This window comes from Symphalangus syndactylus, chromosome 18 (assembly GCF_028878055.3).
Source record: "Symphalangus syndactylus isolate Jambi chromosome 18, NHGRI_mSymSyn1-v2.1_pri, whole genome shotgun sequence".
Lineage (NCBI taxonomy): Eukaryota > Metazoa > Chordata > Mammalia > Primates > Hylobatidae > Symphalangus > Symphalangus syndactylus.
The window spans coordinates 69,039,891-69,062,511 of NC_072440.2; the positions used below are offsets into that span (position 1 = coordinate 69,039,891).

The following is a 22,621-nucleotide window of genomic DNA, read 5'->3' on the forward strand; positions in this document are numbered from 1 at the left end:
AGCTGGGACTACAGGTGCCCCCCACCACACCTGGCTAATTTTTTGTATTTTCAATAGAGATGGGGTTTCACTGTGTTAGCCAGGATGGTCTCGATCTCCTGACCTCGTGATCCGCCTGCCTCGGCCTCCCAAAGTGCTGGGATTACAGGCGTGAGCCACCGCGCCCAGCCGATTTTCTTCTCTTTTCTTTCTTTTTTTTTTTTTTGAGACGGAGTCTCACTCTGTCGCCCAAGCTGGAGTGCAGTGGTGCAGTCTTGCCTCACTGCAACCTCTGCCTCCCAGGTTCAAGCGATTCTCCTGCTTCAGCCTCCCGAGTAACTGGGACTAGAAGTACTTGCCGCACCATGCCTGGCTAATTTTTGCTTGCCATTTATTTATTTATTTATTTTTATTATTATTTTTTTTGAGACGGAGTCTCCCACTGTCACCAGGCTGGATTGTGCAGTGGCACAATCTCGGCTCACTGCAACCTCCGTCTCCCAGGTTCAAGCGATTCTCCTGCCTCAGCCCCCCGAGTAGCTGGGATTACAGGCGCATGCCACCACGCCCAGCTAATTTTTGTATTTTTAGTAGAGATGGGGTTTCCCCATGTTGGCCAGGATGGTCTTGACCTCGTGATCTGCCCGCCTTGGCCTCCCAAAGTGCTGGGATTACAGGCATGAGCCACTGCGCCCAGACTGTATTTTTTTTTTTTTTTTTTTTTTGAGACAGAGTTTCGCTCTTGTTGTCCAGGCTGGAGTGTAATGGTGTGACCTCGGCTCACTGCAACCTCCGCCTCCTGGGTTCAAGCGATTCTTCTGCCTCAGCCTCCCAAGTAGTTGGGATTACAGGCACATGCCACCATGCCTGGCTAATTTTTGTATTTTTAGTAGAGACAGGGTTTCACCATGTTGGCCAGACTGGTCTTGATCTCCTGACCTTGTGATCCACCTGCCTTGGCCTCCCAAAGTGCTGGGATTACAGGCGTGAGCCACTACCCCCAGTCTGATCTTTTAAATATGGTGTTGGATCAGATTTGCCTAGTACTTTGTTGACGATTTTTGCATCTGTATTTATAAGAGATATTGGTGCCGGGCGCGGTGGCTCACGCTTGTAATCCCAGCACTTTGGGAGGCCGAGGCGGGCGGATCACGAGGTCAGGGGATCGAGACCACGGTGAAACCCCATCTTTACTAAAAATACAAAAAATTAGCCGGGCGTGGTGGCGGGCGCCTGTAGTCCCAGCTACTTGGAGAGGCTGAGGCGGGAGAATGGCGAGAACCCAGGAGGCGGAGCTTGCAGTGAGCCGGGATCGCGCCACTGCACTCCAGCCTGGGCGACAGAGCAACACTCCGTCTCAAAAAAAAAAAAAAAAAAAAAAAAAAAAATAAGAGATATTGGTTTATAGTTTTCTTGTGGTGTCTTTTTCTGGCTCTGGTATTCGGGTAACACACAAGCCTCATAGAATGAGTTAAGGAAGTGTTTCCTCCTATTGTTTAGAAGACTTTGAGGACTGGTATAAATTTTCCTCTAAACGTTTGGTAGATTTCACCAGTGAAGCCATCTGGACCTGAACTTTTCTTTGTGGGTAGTTTTAAAATTAGTACCTTAATCTCTTTATTTATGATAGATTTATTCAGATTTTCTCATTTTTCTTTTACTTATTTATTTATTTTTGAGATGGAGTCTTGCTCTGTCACACAGGCTGGAAGGCAGTGGTGTGTTCTCGGCTCACTGAAACCTCCACCTCCCAGGTTCAAGCAATTCTCCTGCCTCAGCTTCCTGAGTAGCTGGGATTACAGATGTGTGCCACCATGCCTGGGTAATTTTTGTATTTTTTTAGTAGAGACATGTTTTCACTATGTTAGCCAGGCTGGTCTCGAACTCCTGACTTCAGGTGATCCACCTGCCTCGGCCTCCCAAAGTTCTGGGATTACAGGAGTGAGCCACCCCACCTGGCCGGATTTTCTCATTTTTCTTGAGTCAGTTTGAGTAGTTTTTATGTTTCTAGGAATTTATGCATTTAATCTAAATTATTGAATCAGTAGACATACAGTTGTTCACAGTATTGCCTTATAATTCCTTTTATTTCTGTAAGGTTGGCATTAATGCCTTCTCTTTTATTCTTGATTTTAGTAATTTGAGTCTTTTCTTCTTTTATCTTAGTCAGTCTAGCTAAAGGTTTGTCAATTCAATTTTGTTGGTCTTTTTAAGACCTTTTTTTTTTTTTTTTTTTTTTTTTTTGAGACAGAGTTTCACTCTTGTCATCCAGGCTGGAGTGCAATCTTGGCTCACTGCAACCTCCACCTCCCGGGTTCAAACAATTCTCCTGCCTCAGCCTCCCAAGTAGCTGGGATTACAGGCACTCGCCACCATGCCTGGCTAATTTTTGTATTTTTAGTAGAGATGGAGTTTCACCATGTTGGCCAGGCTGGTCTCGAACTCCTGACCTCAGGTGATCCACCCCCCTCAGCCTCCCAAAGTGCTGGGATTATAGGTGTGAGCCACTGCGCCTGGCCAAGACCTAACTTTTAATTTCATTGATTTTCTGTGTCATTTTTATATTCTCTATTTCATTAATTTTCACTCTAATCCTTCTTTGGGTTTACTTTGCTCTTCTTTTTTCAATGTCTTAAGGTAGAAATTTAGGTTATTGATTTGAGATCATTCTTCTTTTCCTTTATTTATTTAATAGAGACAGGGTCTTGCTCTATCACCCGGGCTGGAGTGCAGTGGTGTGATCGTAGCTCACTGAAGTCTTGAACTCCTGGGCTCTGGCAACCCTCCTGCCTCGGCCTCCCAAGTAGCTGGGACTACAGGCACACGCCACTGTGCCTGGTTAATTTTTTAATTTTTATTTTGTACTGACGGGGGTCTCACTATGTTCCCCAAGCTGGTCTAGAACTCCTGGACTCAAGTGATCCTCCAGCCTCGGCCTCCCAAAGTGCTGGGATTACAGGCGTGAGCCACTGTGCCTGGCCTCATTCTTCTTTTTAAATGTAGACATTTACAACTTTAAATTTCCCTCTAAGCATTGTTTTAGTTGCATACCATAAGTTTTCAAGTGTTATATCTTCATTTTCATTCATCTAAAAATATTCTGATTTCCCCTCTGATTTCATCTTTGACCCATTGGTTATTTAGGAGTGTTTGGTTTTCACATATTTGTGACTTTCCCAGATTAGTTATTAACTTTAGTTTTACTCTAGCGTGATCAGAGAATGTGTTTTGTACGATTTCAATTCTTTTGAATTTATGGAAGCTATTTTTTTTTAATTGAGGCTTTTTTTTTTTAAAGATGGAGTCTTGCTCTGTTGCTCAGGCTGGAGTGCAGTGGCGCCATCTCGGCTCACTGCAACCTCCACTGCCTGACTTCAAGTGATTCTCCTGCCACAACCTCCTGAGTAGCTGGGACCTGGTACCGGTGCGCATTACCACATCTGGCTAATTTATAAATTTTTTGGTAGAGACAGGGTTTCACCGTGTTTGCCAGGCTGGTCTTGAACTCCTGACCTCAAGTGATCCACCTGCCTCGGCCTCCCAAGTGCTGGGATTATAGGCATGACCCACTGTGCCCAGCCCTAATTGAGGCTTTTTAATTTTTTAATTTTTATTTATTTTTAATTCATTTATTATTATTACTTTTTGAGACAGAGTCTCACTCTGTTGTCGAGGCTGGAGTGCAGTGGCATGATCTCCACTCATTGCAACTTCTGCCTCCCGGGTTCAAGTGATTCTCCTGCCTCAGCCTCCCAAGTAACTGGGATTACAGGTGTGTGCCACCATGCCTGGCTAATTTTTGTATTTTTGGTAGAGACAGGGTTTCTGAACTCCTGACCTCAGGTGATCCACCTGCCTCAGCCTCCCAAAGTGCTGGGATTACAGGCGTGAATATATATATATATATATGATGGAATACTACTCAACCATAAAAAGGAATGTATTAACAGCATTTGCAGTGACCTGGACGAGATTGGAGACTATTATTCTAAGGGAAGTAACTCAGGAATGGAAAACTAAACATTGTATGTTCTCACTGATATGTGGGAGATAAGCTATGAGGACACAAAGGCTTAAGAATGATACAATGGACTTTGGGGACTTGGAAGGAAGAGTGGGAGGGGGGCGAGGGATAAAAGACTCCAAATATGGTGCAGTGTACACTGCTTGGGTGATGGGTGCACCAAAATCTCACAAATCACCACTAAAAAATGTACTCATGTAACCAAACACCACCTGTTCCCCAATAACTTATGGAAAAATAAAATAAAGTAATAAAAATTAAAAACAAACTAGTTTTATTTTTTGCTTTAACATGTTTACTAATATAGATGTAATTTATTTAGCCAGTCTCCTATTAGTGTATATTCAGTATATTTTCTGTTGTTCCAAATTATAACCAAAACTGAGGTACATAGATTTCATATTTGAATATTTCTGTATATACCTAAGTATTATTTAGGATACATTCTTCAAAGTGGCATACCTTGGTTAAAGACTAAGCTTGAGGCCAGGCACGGTGGCTCACGCCTGTAATCCCAGCACTTTGGGAGGCTGAGGTGGGTGGATCACGAGGTCAGGAGTTCAAGACCAGCCTGGCCAAGATGGTGAAACCCCGTCTCTACTAAAAATACAAAAATTGGCCGGGCGCGGTGGCTCACGCTTGTAATCCCAGCACTTAGGGAGGCCGAGGCGGGCGGATCACGAGGTCAGGAGATCGAGACCACGGTGAAACCCCGTCTCTACTAAAAAATACAAAAAAATTAGCCGGGCGTGGTGGCGGGCGCCTGTAGTCCCAGCTACTCGGAGAGGCTGAGGCAGGAGAATGGCGTGAACCCGGGAGGCGGAGCTTGTAGTGAGCCGAGACTGCGCCACTGCACTCCAGCCTGGGCGACAGAGCAAGACTCCGTCTCAAAAAAAAAAATAAATAAAAAATAAAAATACAAATACAAAAATTAGCTGGTTGGGAACCATTTTATTTGATTAATTTTTAATTTATCTCTTAGAGACAGAGTTTTACTCTGTCACCCAGGCTGGAGTACAGTGGTAGCAATCATAGCTCACTGTAACCTTGAACTCCTGGGCTCAAGCAATTCTCCTGCCTCAGCCTCCCCAGTAGCTACAACTACAGGCATGCACCACCATGCCCAGTAGTTTGTTTGTTTAATTTTTGGCAGACAGGGGCTTTGTTGCCCAGGCTGGATTCAATCTCCTGGCCTCACACAGTCCTCCTGCCTCAGCTTCCCAAAGTGCTGGGACTACAGGCACTTGGCCATTGGAGCCATTTTAGAGGAAGCCTATCACAGAAGCCAATATTGAGGGAAACAGACCTGAGAGCCAAGAAGTGACTGAGTCCAGTGACTTCACTTCAGCCTTTGAATATTGCCATTAGGTTTTGTCACATGCAATATTCTGAAATGTGCTAGAATGGCTGCCCAAACAGAGGGAACAATTCATCCCCATTTGCCCAGGACTTTCCTGGTTTTAACACTAAAAGTCCTATATCTTGGGAAACTCCTATATCCCAGGTGAATTGGGACAGTTGATACCTGACATAGCAGTCATTTGATGACCAAAATTAAACCAATGCAGCTTGCTCAGGATTCTATGGCATGGTACTACAGAAAACATGGACTCTGGAGTTAAGTTTTGGGTTCAAATTCTGGCACTATCATTTACTAGCTGTGTGGCTCTGGGCAACTCACCTCACCTGTTTTCTCACCATTAAAATAGGCATCAGAATCTCTACATTGAAAAATGCCCATGTGGATTGGAGAGAATTTATGTAAAAACATGATTATCTCTGCCGGACGTGGTGGTTCACACCTGTAATCCCAGCACTTTGGGAGGCTGAGGCAGGTGGATCACCTGAGGTCAGCAGTTTGAGACCAGCCTGGCCAACATGGCGAAACCCCATCTCTACTAGAAATACAAAAATTAGCCAGGCGTGGTGGCATGCGCCTGTAGTCCCAGCTACGCGGGAGGCTGAGGCAGGAGAATTGCTTGAACCCAGGAGGCAGAGGTTGCAGTGAGCCGAGATCACTCCACTGCACTCCAGCCTGGGTGACAGAGCAAGAGTCCGTCTCAAAAACAAAAACAAAAACAAAACATGGTTATCTCAACAAATGGTACTTGTCATCATTATAAGTATTTTGAGGTTCTCAACCAACTGTAACTTTTTTCAGACAAGACACATGGGTATTTCCTGGGTCTTAGATCCCAGTTTGATATTCAGATGCTGTACTATGTGCCTGGGACTGTGGAGGTCTGTTTGATTTCCCTAGGGCAGAGCTGCTCAAAAAATTAATGCTTAGGTTTTCATAGAGTCCTTGGGCATGTTTGATAATGAAGAGCCAATCAATCAAAGCCATTTCTTTCTCTCTGTGTTTTTTTTGGAGGAAAGGTCTCACCCTTTCACCCAGACTGGAGTGCAGTGTGTGATCATAGCTCACTACAGCCTTGAACTCCTGGGTTAAAACAATCCTCCCACCTCAGCCCCCCAGTAGCTGGGACCACAGGTGTGTGCCCCATGCCCAGCTAACTTTATTTTCTTTTTCTTTTTTTTCTCTATCACCCAGGCTAGAGTGCAGTGGCACAATCTCGGCTCACCACAACCTCTGCCTCCCAGGTTCAAGCGATTCTCGTGTCTCAGCCTCCTGAGTAGCTGGGATTACAGGCGCCTGCCACCATGCCCAGTTAGTTTGTTTTTTTGTTTTTTGAGATGGAGTCTTTCTCTACCACCCAGGCTGGAGTTCAGTGACACAATCTTGGCTCACTGCAATCTCTGCCCTTCTGGGTTCAAGCGATTCTCCTGCCTCAGCCTCCCAAGTAGCTGGGATTACAGACGTGCACCACCACACCCAGCTAAGTTTTGATTTTTAGTAGAGATGGGGTTTCACTATGTTGGCCAGGCTGGTCTTGAACTCCTGACCTCAAGTGATCTGCCTGCTTCGGCCTCCCAAAGTGCTGGGATTACAGGCATAAGCCACCACGCCCAGCCAATTTTTGTATTTTCAGTAAAGATGGGGTTTCACCATGTTGGCCAGGCTGGTCTCGAACTCCTAACCTCAAGTGATCCGCCCGCCTTGGCCTCCCAAAGTGCTGGGATTACAGACATAAGCCACCATGCCCGGCCCCAGCTAATTTAAAAAAAAAAAATTTTTTTTAAGAGATGGGGTCTATGTTGCCCAGGCTGACCTCAAACTCCTGGGCTCAAGTGATCCTCCCACTTTGGCCTCCCAAAGTGTTGGGCTCATTGGCATGAGCCATCACGTCCTGCTGGAGTGTTTTTTGTTGTTTTTTGTTTTGAGACGGAGTCTCTCTCTGTCGCCAGGCTGGATCTCGGCTCACTGCAAGCTCCACCTTCCAGGTTTAAGCGATTCTCCTGCCTCAGCCTCCTGAGTAGCTGTGGGACTACAGGTGCACGCCACCATGTCCAACTAATTTTTGTGTTTTTAGTAGAGATGGGGTTTCACCATGTTGGCCAGGCTGGTCTTGAACTCCTGACCTTGTGATCTGCCTGCCCTGGCCTCCCAAAGCTGGGATTACCGGTGTGAGCCACCACACCTGGGCAAGCGTGCATTTTTTTTTTTTTGAGACGGTCTTGCTCTGTCGCCCAGGCTGGAGTGCAGTGGCGCAATCTGCGCTCACTGCAAGCTCCGCCTCCTGAGTAGCTGGGACTACAGGTGCCCGCCACCATGCCCGGCTAATTTTTTATATTTTTAGTAGAGATAGGGTTTTACCATGTTAGCCAGGATGGTCTCGATCTCCTGACCTCGTGATCCACCCGCCTCGGCCTCCCAAAGTGCTGGGATTACAGGCGTGAGCCACTGCGCCCGGCCAAGCGTGCATTTTTATAATACTCCCAGGTGATGCTGCTTCATGAAGGCAGTCCACAGTCCACACTGAGAAACCACATTACCAGTCCACCTGTACAGATCATAAAAATAAAGCCCCTAGCACACCGCCTGGCACATGGTTTGTGCCCAGGAAACAGCACAGAGAGACCATGCAAGTCGCTCTAGACCCACGAGGGAACTGATGCTTGCTCAGTCCCATGCAGTCTTGGGTGTCACATCCAGACCTCCCCTGCCCTGACCGCAGCCTTCCCAGGGAAAGAGAATAAATAACAGCAGCAACATTTTCATTTTATAAGCACTTGGTTTTATTGCACAGAAGCAATTGAAAGTGAACTCCAGTGGAAAGTGCGCCCTGGCATAATTTAGTGGCCAGTGCCCGGCCCCTCCTGGACCGCTCTTCCAGAATAGAGAGCTCTCGGGCTCTGGGCAAGGGCTTGACCACTCCTTTGGAAAACGGAAGGCATTTGGGAATAGGTTAAGACATCTCAAGCATAATGTGTTTCTAACTGCTCATTCATTATTGCGGTCATCTGTCAGTTGCACATAGAGGCAATAAATGCACTTATTTGGAAAGGAGGGGGGCAGTTTTTATAGTCAAGTGTTTACGTGTGGCATTCGGCATGTATCACATTCAGCTACATAAGCTATCATAACATAATTGTCCATCGCCTGGGGAGGGCATGGGGGCAGGGGCCTGGGAGTGCCCTCTCTTGCTAACATATTGCTAACAGAAATTCCTGTTTGAAGAAGGAGGCCCCGTCATCTAAGCAGTTTCTTCTTACATAAAGAGAGAAAAAGTGAAAATTGTGTTACTCCGATCCTTGAGCTCCGGGACTCTTCTGAGTTTCTTTGGCTGTTCCGGATGTTCCTTTCTCCCTGCCTTACTTCCCCTTGGCGGCCTTGTCTTCTGTGGCCTTCTCTGGAGGCCTGCTGTCTTTTTGGTCTGTGCTGGAGGATTTTTCAGCCTTTTCTGCCTTAGGCTTGCTAGGCTCTTTTGAGAGGGTCTTGTCATCCTCCTTGGCTTTGGCCTCTGTCTTGGGTTTCTCCTCAGGCTTCTTGGCCTTCTCCTCCTTGGTGTCTTTTTTCTCTGGTGCTGCCTCCTTCTTCTCTGCTGGTTTGCTGGGTTCCTTGGCCTTGGCATCATCTGGTTCCTTCTTGGCCACCTCTGTCTTCTCTTTGGGTTTAGCGTCTTCCTTCACCTCCACCTTGGCAGGAACCTCCTTCTCTGGGGTGGGGACTTTTTTCTTATCTTCAGCCTCTTCCTTCTTGGCTTCAGCTTTGGATTCTTTGGGCTTTTCGACAGCAGGTTCCTTCTTCTCCTCCACCTTGGGCTTTGGAGCCTCCTTCTTGGGTGCCTCCTCTTTCTTGCTGTCCTTCTCCTCCATTTTTGGCGTGGTGGGGGCTTTCTCTTCCTTTGCCTTCTTTGGGGGCTCTTTGACTTTCACCTCCTGGGGCTTCTCCTCCTCCTTCACTGGGGACTTCACCTCCTCCTTCTTTGGGATCTCCTTCTCAGGGGCCTTGGCATCCTCCTTCAGGGGAGATTTCACCTTCTCTGGGGACTTGACCTCCTCCTTGACAGGGCTTCTGGCCTTTTCGGGGGATTTGTCTGCAGGGGACCTTGCTTCTTCCTTCACTGGAGTCTTGGCTTCTGGAGACTTCACAACAAGAGTCTTGGCCTTCTCTGGGGACTTTGCTTCTTCCTTCACTGGGGACTTGGCCTTCTCGGGGGACTTTGCTTCTTCCTTCACTGGGGACTTGGCCTTCTCGGGGGACTTGGCTTCTTCCTTCTCTGGGGACTTGGCCTTCTCGGGGGACTTTGCTTCTTCCTTCTCTGGGGACTTGGCCTTCTCGGGGGACTTTGCTTCTTCCTTCACTGGGGACTTGGCCTTCTCGGGGGACTTTGCTTCTTCCTTCACTGGGGACTTGGCCTTCTCGGGGGACTTGGCTTCTTCCTTCTCTGGGGACTTGGCCTTCTCGGGGGACTTTGCTTCTTCCTTCACTGGGGACTTGGCCTTCTCGGGGGACTTGGCTTCTTCCTTCTCTGGGGACTTGGCCTTCTCGGGGGACTTTGCTTCTTCCTTCACTGGGGACTTGGCCTTCTCGGGGGTCTTTGCTTCTTCCTTCACTGGGGACTTGGCCTTCTCGGGGGTCTTTGCTTCTTCCTTCACTGGGGACTTGGCCTTCTCGGGGGACTTGGCTTCTTCCTTCTCTGGGGACTTGGCCTTCTCAGGGGACTTTGCTTCCTCCTTCGTTGGAGACTTGGCCTTTTCAGGGGACTTGACCTCAGCTGGAGATTTTGCTTCTTCCTTCACTGGGGACTTGGCCTCAGCCGGTGACTTTGCCTCTTCCTTTGCTGGGGACTTGGCTTCCTTCTCTGGGGATGCAGCCTCTTCTGCTGGGGGAGATTTTGCTGCTTCTTCTCCCCTTTCTGCCTCCTCCTCTTCACCCCCTTCCTCCTCTTTGACCTCTTTCTCCTCTTCTTCAGTCACTTCTTCAGTCACTTGGGTCTCCTCTGTCTGTTCCTCCACAATCACAGTTTCTTTCTCAGACTTCTCCACCACTTTGATCTTCTCTTCGCTTTTGACCTTTATGTGAGTGGACACAGAGGGAATTTTGGGGAGTCCTTCTGGAAGCGAGAAAGGAATTGGGCCAAAGCCAATCCGACACTCTTCACCTTCCAGGAGTTTTCTGCAGGATGGATAATGGAACACATTAGTGTAAACTCAGAGCAATTCACTATTTGGGTTCTTCCTAGACTATCCTGAAGGTCACTGACATCGAATGATACGGGTTTTGGTGGAACAGGAATGTGAATGGTGGGCATTATGAGAATGGAGAAAGTCACTTGGCAAATCATTCCAGTGACCACCCAGAATGTGTACCCCGGTGGGACTGGTCTTTTGTTGTTGTTGTTGTTTTTGAGAGGGTCTCGCTCTGTTGCCCAGGCTGGAGCAACTGATCTTCTTCAACACAGCTAAGCCTGAAACTTTTGAAATATAAAACAACTTTTGCCCCATAAAAAATGACCCTCAAGAGAAAGCTCCTAAATAAATTTAACAAAAGTTAAATTTATTGTCCCTCAAACTAAAATATTATTCAAGAGAACCCTGGGAGCCTGAGCAAACAATTCCACTTTTTTTTCCTTTTTTTTGAGACGGAGTCTCGCTCTGTCACCTAAGCTGGAGTCCAGTGGTGCAATCTCAGTTCACTGCAACCTCTGCCTCCCAGATTCAAGCAATTCCCCCGGCTTCAAGCAATTCTCCCGTCTCAGCCTCCTGAGTAGCTGGGAGTACAGGCACACACCACCACGCCCACTTAATTTTTGTATTCTTAGTAGAGACGGGGGTTTCACCATATTGGTCAGGCTGGTCTCGAACTCCTGACCTCAGGCGATCCACCCGCCTCGGCCTCCCAAAGTGCTGTGATTACAGGTGTGAGCCTCCGCGCCCGACCACAATTCTACTTTTATAAATTTGGGTTTAAGAGGTCTTAGAATGCTCCCATTTGAATCGCGAGTGTCTCTCGTCACCCTATATTGCCATCTTTTGAGTTTCAGGAATAAGGTAGCGGCCGCAGTTTCCCCTCTTGGCTTTGCTCCTCACTAGATGGGTGAGCTTGGCCAAGACACACAAACTCTTTGAGCCTCAATTTCCTCACTGGAAAAAGAGGGTCAATAGAGTCCCTACGTCAGAGGGTTGTTTCAATGAGACAATGAATGGAAAAGACTTGGCAGAGTGCTTGTCTCAGAGTAAGTGTGGGGGTTACCCCTCAGACTAGTGCTTCCCAAATTTAGCAGCACACAGATGACCGGGGATCTTATCAAAATGCAGATTCTGATTCAGCAGGTCTGGGGGGGGTTAAAGTCTGTCTTTTGTTGTTTTTGAGACAGTGTCTCACTCTGTGATGACAGGCTGGAGTGCAGTGGCATGATCATAGCTCACTGAAGCCTCCAACTCCCAGGCTCAGGTGATCCTCCCACATCAGCCTCCCGAATAGCTGAGACTAAAGGCATGTGCCACCATGCCCAGCTATCTTTTTTTTTTTTTTGTATTTTTTGTATTTTTTGCCATGCTGCCCAGCTTGGTCTCTGAACTGAAACAATCTGTCTGCCTTGGTCTCCCAAAGTACTGGGATTACAGGCATGAGCCACTACACCCAAACGAGAGACTATCTTTCTGATAAGCTCTTGAATGATGCCAATTCCGCTGGTTCATGTGCCATGCTTTGAGTAGCAAGATTATAGACGAGAGCCAAGAGGTAGGAAACCACGGGTCACCAGTCAGAACTGGGACAAGTCCTCGGGGAATCAGTCCTGCTCCCTAGCCCTGCTCCCCCAGGTCTTATTCCTGAGACTGGCTTCCCCAAGGCTGCCATTGACTAAGGGTTCCCTCTGTGGCGGCCCAGTGGTACCTGTGCTTCCTGGATTAGCTTGGGAATGGGATTAGCTCATCTTCCTGACAACCCTATAACATGGGTGCCCTTATTATCATCTCCACTTTATTTTCCCAAGAAATGAATGCTTGCAGAGCTAAGAAACTCTAAAGGACAGAGTTTTAAAGGTCCCTGACAACTCAAACACCTCTTTTCCCTCCAAAGCAGGCCTCTGGCTGGCTGGATTTGGGGAGGGGATAAGGAACTTCCACCCTCTAAATCATTTCAGAATGAAAGTAAGTCACTCTCAAGACTCACTGGCTGGGCGCAGTGGCTCACGCCTGCAATCCCAGCACTTTGGGAGGCCGAGGTAGGCGGATCACCTGAGGTCAGGAGTTCGAGACCAGCCTGCCTGGTCAACATAGTGAGACCCGGTCTCTACTAAAAATACAAAAAATAGCCAGGTGTGGTGGCATGTGCCTGTAATCCCAGCTACTCGGGAGGCTGAGGCAGGAGAATCACTTGAACCCAGGACACAGAGGTTGCAGTGAGCCGAGATAACGCTGCTGCACCACTCCAGCCTCGGCAACAGAGTGAGATTCCATCTGAAAAAAAAAAAGGTCTCATGTTTCTCACAAAGTAAAAGAGTGGCTGCCAGGGGCTGAAGGAAGGAGAGAATTAGAATGATGGTTTCTTGGGTATGGAGTTTCAGTTTGGGATGATGAAAACAGTTCTGGAGACAGACAGTGGTTATGGCTGCACAGTAATGTGAAAATACTTAATATCACTGAACTGTCTGCTTAACACTGTTGAATGGGGCTGGTCATGGTGGCTCTCGCCTGTAATCCCAGGACTTTGGGAGGCTGAGGTGGGCAGAGGGCTTGAGTTCAGGGGTTTGAGACCAGCCTGGCCAACATGGTGAAATCCCGTTTCTACTAAAAAAAATATAAAAATTAGCCAGGCATGGTGGCGGGCACCTGTAATCCCAGCTACTCAGGAGGCTGAGGCATGGGAATCGCTTGAACCCAGGAGGGAGAGGTTGCAGTGGGCAGAGATCGCACCACTGTACTTCAGCCTGGGCAACACAGTAAGTCTGTCTCAAAAAAATAAATAGAAAATAAAATAAAATAAATTGATTCAATGGTAAATTGTATGGTCTATTTTGCTGCAATTTAAAAAGAATTTTGTCCCTAAGACAGGTACGCTGCCTAAACAGGGTCTTGAAACCCAAGGCTTAGCATCTCGTAGGAACACAAGCTTTCTCCACCATGTGACAGCCCCTGTGCGTCTCACCTGTAAGCGGCTATCTCTATATCCAGAGCCATCTTGACATTGAGCAGGTCCTGGTATTCTCGCAGCTGGGCGGCCATCTCCCACTTGGTGTTCCTCAGCTCGGCGTCCAGCTGCTGAATGGCTTCCTGGGAAGGAGAGGTGACACACATCACATGCCAGCCAGTGTCTGGCCCTCAGTACCAGAGAAGCTATGGCAGGCTGTGTGACCCCAAAGCAGGCCCATCCAGCCAGGCTCACTGGGGCCAACCCCAACCCTGCCAGAGCTGTAGGGTCCTCATTAGTGGACATGGAACAATCTGGAGCAAAAATCCTGCTGTATAATAACCTCAGACTGGAGAAGGTCTGAAATGAAATTCATCAGATGTCAACAGTTGTTTCTGCTGGTTTAGCTGGTAGGATAATGGGATAACTTTTAGAGATCTTGAGCTTAGAAAGTGCTCAGTGAGGCCGGGAGTGGTGGCTCACACCTGTATTCCCAACACTTTGGGAAGCCGAGGAGGGTGGATCACTTGAGGTCAGGAGTTTGAGACTAGCCTGGCCAACATGGTGAAACCCTGTCTCTACTAAAAATATAAAAATTAGCCAGATGTGGTGGTGCACACCTGTAATCCCAGCTACTCGGGAGGCTGAGACAGAAGAATCGCTTGAACCCAGGAGGCGGAGGTTACAGTGAGCTGAGATCACACCACTGTACTCCAGCCTGGGAGACACAGCGAGACTCTGGTGGTTCATGCCTGTAATCCCAGCATTTTGGAAGGCTGAGGCAGGAGGATCGCTTCAGCCCAGGAGTTTGAGACCAGCCTGGGCAACACAGTGAGATCTCATTTCTACAAAACAATTAAATAATTAGCTGGGCAAAGTGATGTGCACCTGTAGACCCAGCTACTCAGGAGGCTGAGGGAGGAGGATTACTTGAGCCTGGGAGTACAAGGCTTTAGTGAGCTATGATCTCGCTGTCACTTTCCGGCTCCGGCAACAGCGTGAGACTGTGTCTCAAAAAAGAAAAAAAAAAGCCCAGTGGGAGCAGGGCCTTGCCTGCTTTTGCTCCTGTCTTTCTCCAGTGTGCCACAGTGCCCACCACATAGTCAGGGTTTGGTAGTCATTGATGACTGCCTCAGCCTTCTGAGTAGCTAGGACTGTAGGCATACACCACCATACCCAGCTAATTTTTTTTATTTTTTTTAAATTTTCCTGAGACAGAGTCTCGCTCTGTTGCTCTGTCGCCCAGGCTGGGTGCAGTGGCACGATCTCGGCTCACTGTAACCCCCATCTCCCAGGTTCAGTTGAAGCGATTCTCCTGTCTCAGCCTCCCAAGTAGCTGGGATTACAGGCACACACCACCATGCCCAGTTATTTTTGTATCTTTTTAGTAGAGACAGGGTTTCACCATGTTGGCCAGGCTGGTCTCAAACTCTTGACCTCAAGTGATCCACCTGCCTTGGCCTCCTAAAGTGCTGGGATTACAGGCATGAGCCACTATGCCCAGCCGCCAGTTATCTTTAAAAGAAGGAATCTGCTAAGGCCTTCCCCCAGCCACCCAAAGACACTGGTTGCTGTTTACCGAATGTCCACTGCGACCAAGACCAACCTAGTGAGTGGCAAAGCTGGGATTCAAATCTAGAAAGATTCGAATGTTGAAGACCTTGCCGAGCTCATTCACAAGTTCACACTAATCTCATTTAAAGTCTATCTCTTTAGGCCAGGCACGGTGCCTCACACCTGTAATCCCAGCACTTTGGGAGGCTGAAGTGGGAGGATTGCCTGAGCCCAGGAGGACCAGCCTGGCCAACATGGTGAAACCCCGTCGATACTAAAAATACAAAAGTTAGCCAGGTATGGTGGCATGCGCCTGTAGTCCCCACTACTCAGGAGGCTGAGGCACAAGAACCTCTTGAGCCCAGAAGGCAGAGGTTGCAGTGAGCTGAGATCATGCCACTGCACTCCAGCCTGGGCAACAGAGTGAGACTCCATCTCAAAATAAATAAATAAATAAATAAATAAATAAATAAATAAATGTCTATCTCTTTAATCTTTCCAGCTCTGCAAAGCAGGCTTTTTTTTTTTTTCATGGCTGGAAAGGAGCTCAGATTCAGAGAATTAGATAACCTTCCTAGGATCACACAGCTGGAAAGTGCTGGTATGTCTGACTCCAAGGGCCACAATCTTAACCACTACAACCCTAGTCAGTGAGGGACAGTAACTTGTCCAGGGCTACCCAATGAGGTAAGGCAGTCTGGCTGTCTGCCTTGCCCCAGCCCACCTGGTAGGAGGCAATGTCGGCCTGATGACGGTCCTCCAGCTCAGAGCGCTGCCTCTCCAGTGAGTCCTTGGTGCTTTTCAGTGCCTCCAGCTCTGTGGTCCTGGCCTGCAGCTGACGCCGGTACTCAGTTATCTCCTCCTGTGCTGAGCGCATGGCGTCTGTGTTCACCTTGGCTGCCTCCGACAGTCGGTCCAGCCTCACTGCGGGAGAAGGTAGCAGGGCACAGGGTTAGACACGCCTGGATTTGGGTTCTAATGCCCAGATTTTTTTTCTTTTTTTTTTCCTTTGGGACGGAGTCTCGCTCTGTCGCCCAGGCTGGAGTGCAGTGGCGCACTCTCAGCTCACTGCAAGCTCCGCCTCCCGGGTTCAAGCGATTCTCCTGCCTCAGCCTCCCGAGTAGCAGGATTACAGGCACCTGCCACTACGCCCAGCTAATTTTTTGTATTTTTAGTAGAGATGGGGTTTTGCCACATTGGCCAGGCTGGTCTTGAACTCCTGACCTCGTGATTCGCCCACCTCGGCCTCCCAAAGAGCTGGGATTACAGGCATGAGCCACCACGCCCGGTCTAATGCCCAGATTTTGAAGGTGACACGTGGATTGACCTACTGCGTGTGCCAGGCATCATCCTGGATGCTTGACTCACTCTGTCCTGTGAGATAAAGGCAAGTGACTACTCCCCAAGGCCACCCAGCTAGTGAGTGGCAGAGCTGGGACTCAAATCCCCAAAGATCAGGCTCTGTCTCCCCCAATGTGGGATCCAAAAACCCTGCAGGGCAGAGGAAACCCTGGTCCTAATTCCTGGTCCAGCTCCCTAGCAAGGGCCTGGCAGTGCTGGGGGTTCAGATGTGATACCTAGCCCATGAGGCTTAACACTGAGCTGGAGGCTGGAGGCTTGTGGCTGAACAAGTTAATGAGCTTGTGACCTTTAGGAGGCATGAGGGTACCATGAGCAATCGGGTCACCTTGTAGCCATGGTCGCTTCCTTACAGGTTTCTGCGCACAGTCCAAGGTCAGTGCAGAGCCCGTGGCCTGGGTGCCAACCCCCCTGTCCCTTTCTCCACCTAGCTGCGCATTGCCCCTGAGCATTGGTAGCCATACCCCGGCCCCTGCCAGCAACCAGCTCCTGGTTCCCAGGAAACCTTCCAGGGGCAGTGGAGGTCTGGAGACTGGTCTTTAGCTCATAAAAGTGAACATCCTGAATCCCCAGATAGTGGCACTCAGGGCACGAGTCTTGGTAGGGAGGAAGGAAGGAAGCCAGCTGAGTGGGCCAGTACAATCCTGGGACGTCTGCCCCTATGACTGGCAAACCCAAAAGAGGTTTGCGCAGGGAGGGGCCTTGCTGCGGAGATGGAGGAGGGGATGGTTCTGCTCTGCAGAGGAGTGGAAAAGGAACAGAAAAAGCTATGCATCAAATACCCAGCTTTCCCTGCTAGTGCTGGCAAAGACTTAGAAACCATCCAGGTGGTTGGGGATTCTCAACTATTGTCGATCACAGATGCTTTTGGAAAATCATTGAAGCCTCTGCCCTCTCTCCCAAAAACAACGCAAAGTTTTATAGACAGTTTCGTGAGAGATCATGGAACTCCCCGGATTAAGCAGCCCAGTTTATCTACCCTCCTCTTTCAACTCAAAAAGAAATGAAAACCAGAGAGGGCAAGTGTTGGTCAAGGTCACCCTGCAGCTGCTGGGCACAGCCTCAGGGCAGCGCAATCTAGCTGACTCAGGGCTGCAAGGAGTTGCGGGAGGGGCAGACTTGGGAGGCTCCCAGCTTCCCTAAAGGAGAAAGGGGACATTAAAACATGAAAGGGCCCACCAGCCACCTCCGCCACAGGCAACAACTGATTGTAGTAATGGTTCCCTCTAGGAAGAAAGGATGCGAAAAGGCCCCGACCCACCCCATGTGGAAGATTAAGGTAGGGATGTTAAGCACTGAGCAAGTAGTGGGAAGGAGCCTGGTAGGGGTGGGAGAAATACGGTTCCTTGCAGGGTGCAGGAGAGGGGATGGCAGCATTGGCGGGGAAGCCTTGCTACTTAGAAGGGCTAAGAGTCTCCAGCGCTTGCAGACCAGAATCCTGCACCACTTTTTTCCTATAGATGAAACTTGTTTTGTTCTTGACGGGGGAGGGATCTGAGTGGGGTCGCCTAAGCTTGGGGTAGAGAGCAGCGGGGGGCCCAGAGTTGAAGTACAGCCGTAAAGAACCTGGAAAGGGGGAACCGAAGGACAACCCAGAGTTGGGGCGTCCCACAAGAGACCCAGAGTAAAACCGCGATTTAACTAGAGGCATGCACTTTGCAGAGGGAAGGTGAGCAGCGCGCCACTCTACGCGCAGTCCAGCAGCACCCCCTCGGGTCACGCAGCCCAGAAGCTCGCTGCGGGGTCAGCAGGGGTGCCCCTCCCCCCACCCGCGCGCCTGCGTACCTCGGAACCACTCCTCGGACTGCAGCGTACTCTGCACCGCGTGGCCTTCAAGCTGCGCGCGAATCTCGCGCAGCGCCGACGTCACGTCGCACTTCAGGGCGTCGCGCGTCTCGGCCTGCATCTGCGCCTGCGCAGCGCCGGAGCCCTGGATCTGGCCGAGCAGCTCGCCCACCTCCTCCTGGTGGTGGCGCCGCAGGTAGCCGCACTCCTCTTGCAGGGCCTGCGCCTTCTTCTGCAGTTCCACGCGCGCCGCCTCGGCCTCCTGCGCGAAGCGCGCGAGCGCGCGGGCCGCCGCCTCGGCCTCCTCTCGCTGCCGGGCCTCGTCGTCGAGGCGCTGGCGCACGTGCGCGATGTCCTCGAGCAGGTGCTCCTGCTCCAGACGTAGCTGACCGCGCGCCGCGCCCAGGCGCAGGACTGCGCCGCGCATCTCGCGGACCTCGCGCTCGTACAGCTCGCCCATAGCAGAGCGGCCCGCCTGCTGCTGCCGCAGCGCCGCCGCCTCGCCCTCCAGGCTACGGTTGTGCGCCTCCAGCTGCCGCACCTTGTCGATGTACCCGGCGAAGCGGTCGTTCAGCACTTGCAGCTGCTCCTTCTCACTGCGCGACGCGGCCACCGCCACCACGCAGCCCTCCGGCCCGTTGCTCAGCGTGTCTAACGAGTCGGTGCTTGATGCACCGCGGAAGCGGCTGGGCGAGGCGGATACGGAGCTCACAGACGTCCGTGTCCACGAGTGGAAGCCGCTGGAGGAGCCGGCGGCGGAGCGCGTCCCGCCTGCGCCACCCTTTCGGGCCAGCGCGTAGTGGAGGCTGCCGCCGCCATGCAGCGGCGCGAACGGGGCGCCCAGCAGCGCATCCGCGCCGCCGAAGCTCATCATGGCCGGAGCAGGTGAGCGAGGCCGGGACGGGGCGGGAGGCACTGCGGCAGCACCGGGGCGGCGGGCCCTTTTATAGCCACCGCGGCCGGGTCCAACCCCTTGGCAGTGAGGGAGTGGGGAGGAGGGCCCCGCCCTCTCCGCCTCCTCCCCTGCGGCCCCGGGCCGACCGGCTCCGCCGCAGTGAGAAGGGCGGGGCAGGGGACCGAGGAGGGAAGGGGAATCGACGCTGCGTCAGAGGAGACCCTCGAGGTTGGGGAAGCGGGCAGAGGACTCCCGGGTGCGCGTCGAAAGAGCCTGCGAGTGTGTTCGGAATAAGAAAGGGGACTTGAAACAGGGAGAGGACAAGGAGAAACCTGATGGGAATAGGGGCAGGATGCCCTCGGGATGGAGCAATGGAAGATTGTAGTCATTAGGATGAGGGGATCCCTGTATGAGAGAGGACACGAGGCTTTCCAAATAGTTAAGAGAGGCTCTCAGGATAGGGGGTGCAGAGACTGTGCAGCCAGCCCCGGAACAGAGGAGGGAGCAAGGCAGTCCTGAATGGGAGCATGGACGCTCTATAGTACGGAGACAGGAGACCCCTGACCGGGGGAGGTACAGTGTTCTCCTAACATCTAGAGGACCCACTTGGAGAGCGCTCAGGAAACTCCGCGGCCAGCCCTGGAATAGATGAAGGGGGGACCTGGAGTTGGGGAGGATAGCAAGGCTACCCTGAATGGGGGTATGGGAGACATTGCAGAGGATGGAGAGAGGGAACCCCGCATGGGGTTGAGGGGAGGCAAAGCATTCTCTAAAAAGTCTGCAGTGATCCCCGAGAGAGGAGACGGGAGACCCTGCTGCCAGCCCCAGTAAAGGGGACGGACCCTCAGCGAAGCGGGCAGAGGGTCCCCTGAACAGGCAGGAGGAAGCTGGGCTGAGTTTGAGGGGCAGAGAACCTACAGTGGGGGTACCATAGGAGGGCTTGGGCATGAAGTTAAGAGAGCTGGCCCCTGTGTGGGGTGGGGGGAAATGATGGGTGTCACCCGAGCCAGCTTCTGCACACTGGGGTCAGCTAGGCAGTTTGCTGGTCGAATGACCTTGGACAAGCTGTGTCCTCCCACCCTTGTTTTTCCATCTGTACAATGAAGGGGTCTTGCCCCAGAGACAAGCTCCAACTCCTGACCCCTGACTGCCCCAGGGAGTTCCACTTTGAGGGGTCTCTGGCTGAACTGGGGATGAGAAACCCACATCTTGCTGTTCTCTCAACACTAGGAAGTTCTCTTTCCTCCCTCCCCCTCCCCATCTTCTCAGCCTCAACTTGTTCTCTCTTCCCCCACCCCCATAACAGACAAGAAGGCGCCTGAGTCGGCATCCCTTCTCTCTTACAGGGAAGTGGTGGGATGCTTTCTGGGTACCAAAGTCCCTCACCCCAATAGGATGTCAGGTAGAAAAAGGGGTCCCCAGGATTTAGGGGGCCCTGCAACGGCTGTGACATTTGGCTCTTTATTGGTTTTGGCTCATGTTTTATTCCTTGGGAGTGGGGGTGGTGCTGCGGTTGGCGCTTCAGCACCGGGGACAGGGCCTGCTCTTTGTTGGGCGTGGGGCGGGGAAAGAGATTAACCTCTGCTTTACTTTAGGGGAGGGAAGGGAGGGACACTGTGCTGAGGGGACCCGAGAGGGGAGGCAAGTGATCCAGCAGGGTCACGCAGTGAGCCAGGGACCCCTCCCTGGACTTCCTGTCGGGGGTCCAGTTCTGTGTTTTCCGGGCTGTTCCCCTCCTGCTTAGGGACCCCTGCGAAAGGACCCCTGGGGATGCGGGGAGCCCTGAGACCCCCTTGAGAGTTTGTAGACTCCTACTTCCACTCTGAACCTCCCCCAGGCAGTTATCTCAACACCCACTACACCCCTACTTTACCCGGGTTTTCCTGCTTTAGGATCCCCAGGACAGAACAGACATATCCCCCAGGAAAGACCTCTGCCAGTTCCTTTCTCTTTGCCCTCTGTCTCCTTCCAGCCCCCTAGTTCTAAGCAGACCCTCAGAGCTGGGAAAGTGATGGCGCTGTCCCTTTAACCACGTTTTACTGGAAGGAGAGTGCGCTGGGAGGAGGGAAGAGGGGGAGGGAGTTTCTGGTTTTGCATGAAGAAGCAGAACATGATGAAGCATTTTTCCCCCATCTAAAGATCCAGTCGTGCTCCAGTTTGCAGAGGGCAAGGGGCTGGTTGCAGGTGGTGCTGGGAGGATGGAGGTGAGTGGCTGGTCTGAGGTCCCTGAGAAAGGCATGGGGGGGTGTTGGGCAGGACTCCCTTGCTCTCAGATGGCTCCCCATTTATTTGTCATTCTACTTGGAATTTTGCCATTGGAGCCTTGTTCCTCTGGGTCTTTTCAGTCTGCACAATGCTGATACATTCTCTGGATGTGAGAAGGCTCACAAGCAGCTGACGGCAAGGAGGAATGGGGGTTTGGGGTAAAAAGGGGGCTCCAAGATGTATTCTGTTGAGGCCAAGGGGCCACAACCGTCAGATTGAAGCTGCCTATGTAGTCCAAGAAGCCCCAAGCATGACTCTTGTGGCTGGAGAAAATGGCATGAGGGCTGGATCCCTGAGGTCAGTTCCCCCAAGGGACCCTTCAGGCTCACCTCCAGAAAGCCATCCCTGGCCGCCTTCACCCCCACGTTTAGTTAATTGTCCCCTCCTGGTTGTTCCCATGGTTCCCAGTGCTAATCTCTAATGCTGCTCTTACCACTGTGTGTTGTGTGAATGAATCAATGAATGAATAAGTTCCGTCTGTTCTCCAGCCAAACTTGTGGTCTAGAGGGGCTGTGAATGGTTCTGCCCTGAGTCCTTGGGGCTCGAATCGCTTTCACCTTCCTCCCTGTGATTCTTACCATTTGGAAGTGAGTAGAATGATATATTCATCTATGCATCCATCCATCCATCTATCCACCCGCAGTTCTTGAAGTATATCTTCCCAAAGCGTGGACTTGGCAGTGAGCATTGTGAATCTCCCAGAGGCAAGTAGAGTGTGCTGAGTTTCCCAAACTTAACTGCTCTTGGGCCCTTCTTGTCCCCAAGTGTCTCCAGGACAAGGGTCCAGTGGCTCACACTGAAAGACACACTGAGATTTGGGTCTCAGCCCCTGCTGTCCCTGGGCTTTTGTGGACCCCAAGGCTGGTGCTGTTCAGGAACATACTTGCAGGGTGAAGGATAAAGCAGTAGGCACTTAAACAGCCACCAGCTTCGCTGTTACTCACTGTTCACTGGGCAGGGATCATTGTCCCTATTTTATAGGCAAGTAGACTGAGATCCGAGTGAGGAAGTGGGTTGCCTGAGTTGACTCAGTGACACAGCAGAGCCCAGTGTCTCAACTTATCCAGACCTGAGCTGGCACAGGACACAGGGTGGAAACTTGTTTCTCTTGCGTAGTAGAGGCCTAGATGGTCTGAGGGTAGAGGATTGAGAGGCCTTCAGAGAGGGGATGGGCAGCTTTCTGGGGCTGGGGTTGGGCTAAGATCTGTCAGGGTCTGGCCTCTGACAGATCACCCATCTGTGAGTCTCTGTGGCCCATGACCCAACATCAGCATAGCTT

At 50.9% G+C, this 22,621-nt stretch overlaps 1 protein-coding gene and 1 long non-coding RNA gene across 9 annotated transcripts in view; one reads left to right on the forward strand and one right to left on the reverse strand.

Annotated features, from left to right (window-relative positions):
- Positions 1 to 8,119: 8,119 nt before the first annotated feature.
- On the reverse strand, positions 8,120 to 19,108 carry NEFH (neurofilament heavy chain). The gene is made up of 4 exons (XM_055253496.2): positions 18,183 to 19,108; positions 15,763 to 15,962; positions 13,503 to 13,627; positions 8,120 to 10,526 (listed from the first exon to the last, which is right to left on the reverse strand). The coding sequence occupies exons 1-4, from the start codon at positions 19,054 to 19,056 to the stop codon at positions 8,720 to 8,722; spliced, it is 3,006 nt and encodes a 1,001-aa protein (XP_055109471.2). The 5' UTR covers positions 19,057 to 19,108; the 3' UTR covers positions 8,120 to 8,719.
- LOC129468236 (uncharacterized) overlaps positions 18,984 to 22,621 on the forward strand; it is a 31,216-nt gene continuing 27,578 nt past the window's right edge. The window contains exon 1 of one of the 8 annotated variants that reach the window (XR_010117183.1): positions 18,984 to 19,067. This is a non-coding gene — a long non-coding RNA (uncharacterized lncRNA). Of the gene's footprint in view, positions 19,068 to 21,055; positions 21,282 to 22,621 lie in introns of those variants that run through there. The other 7 variants (XR_010117185.1, XR_010117184.1, XR_010117182.1 and 4 more) reach the window with 7 other exon arrangements.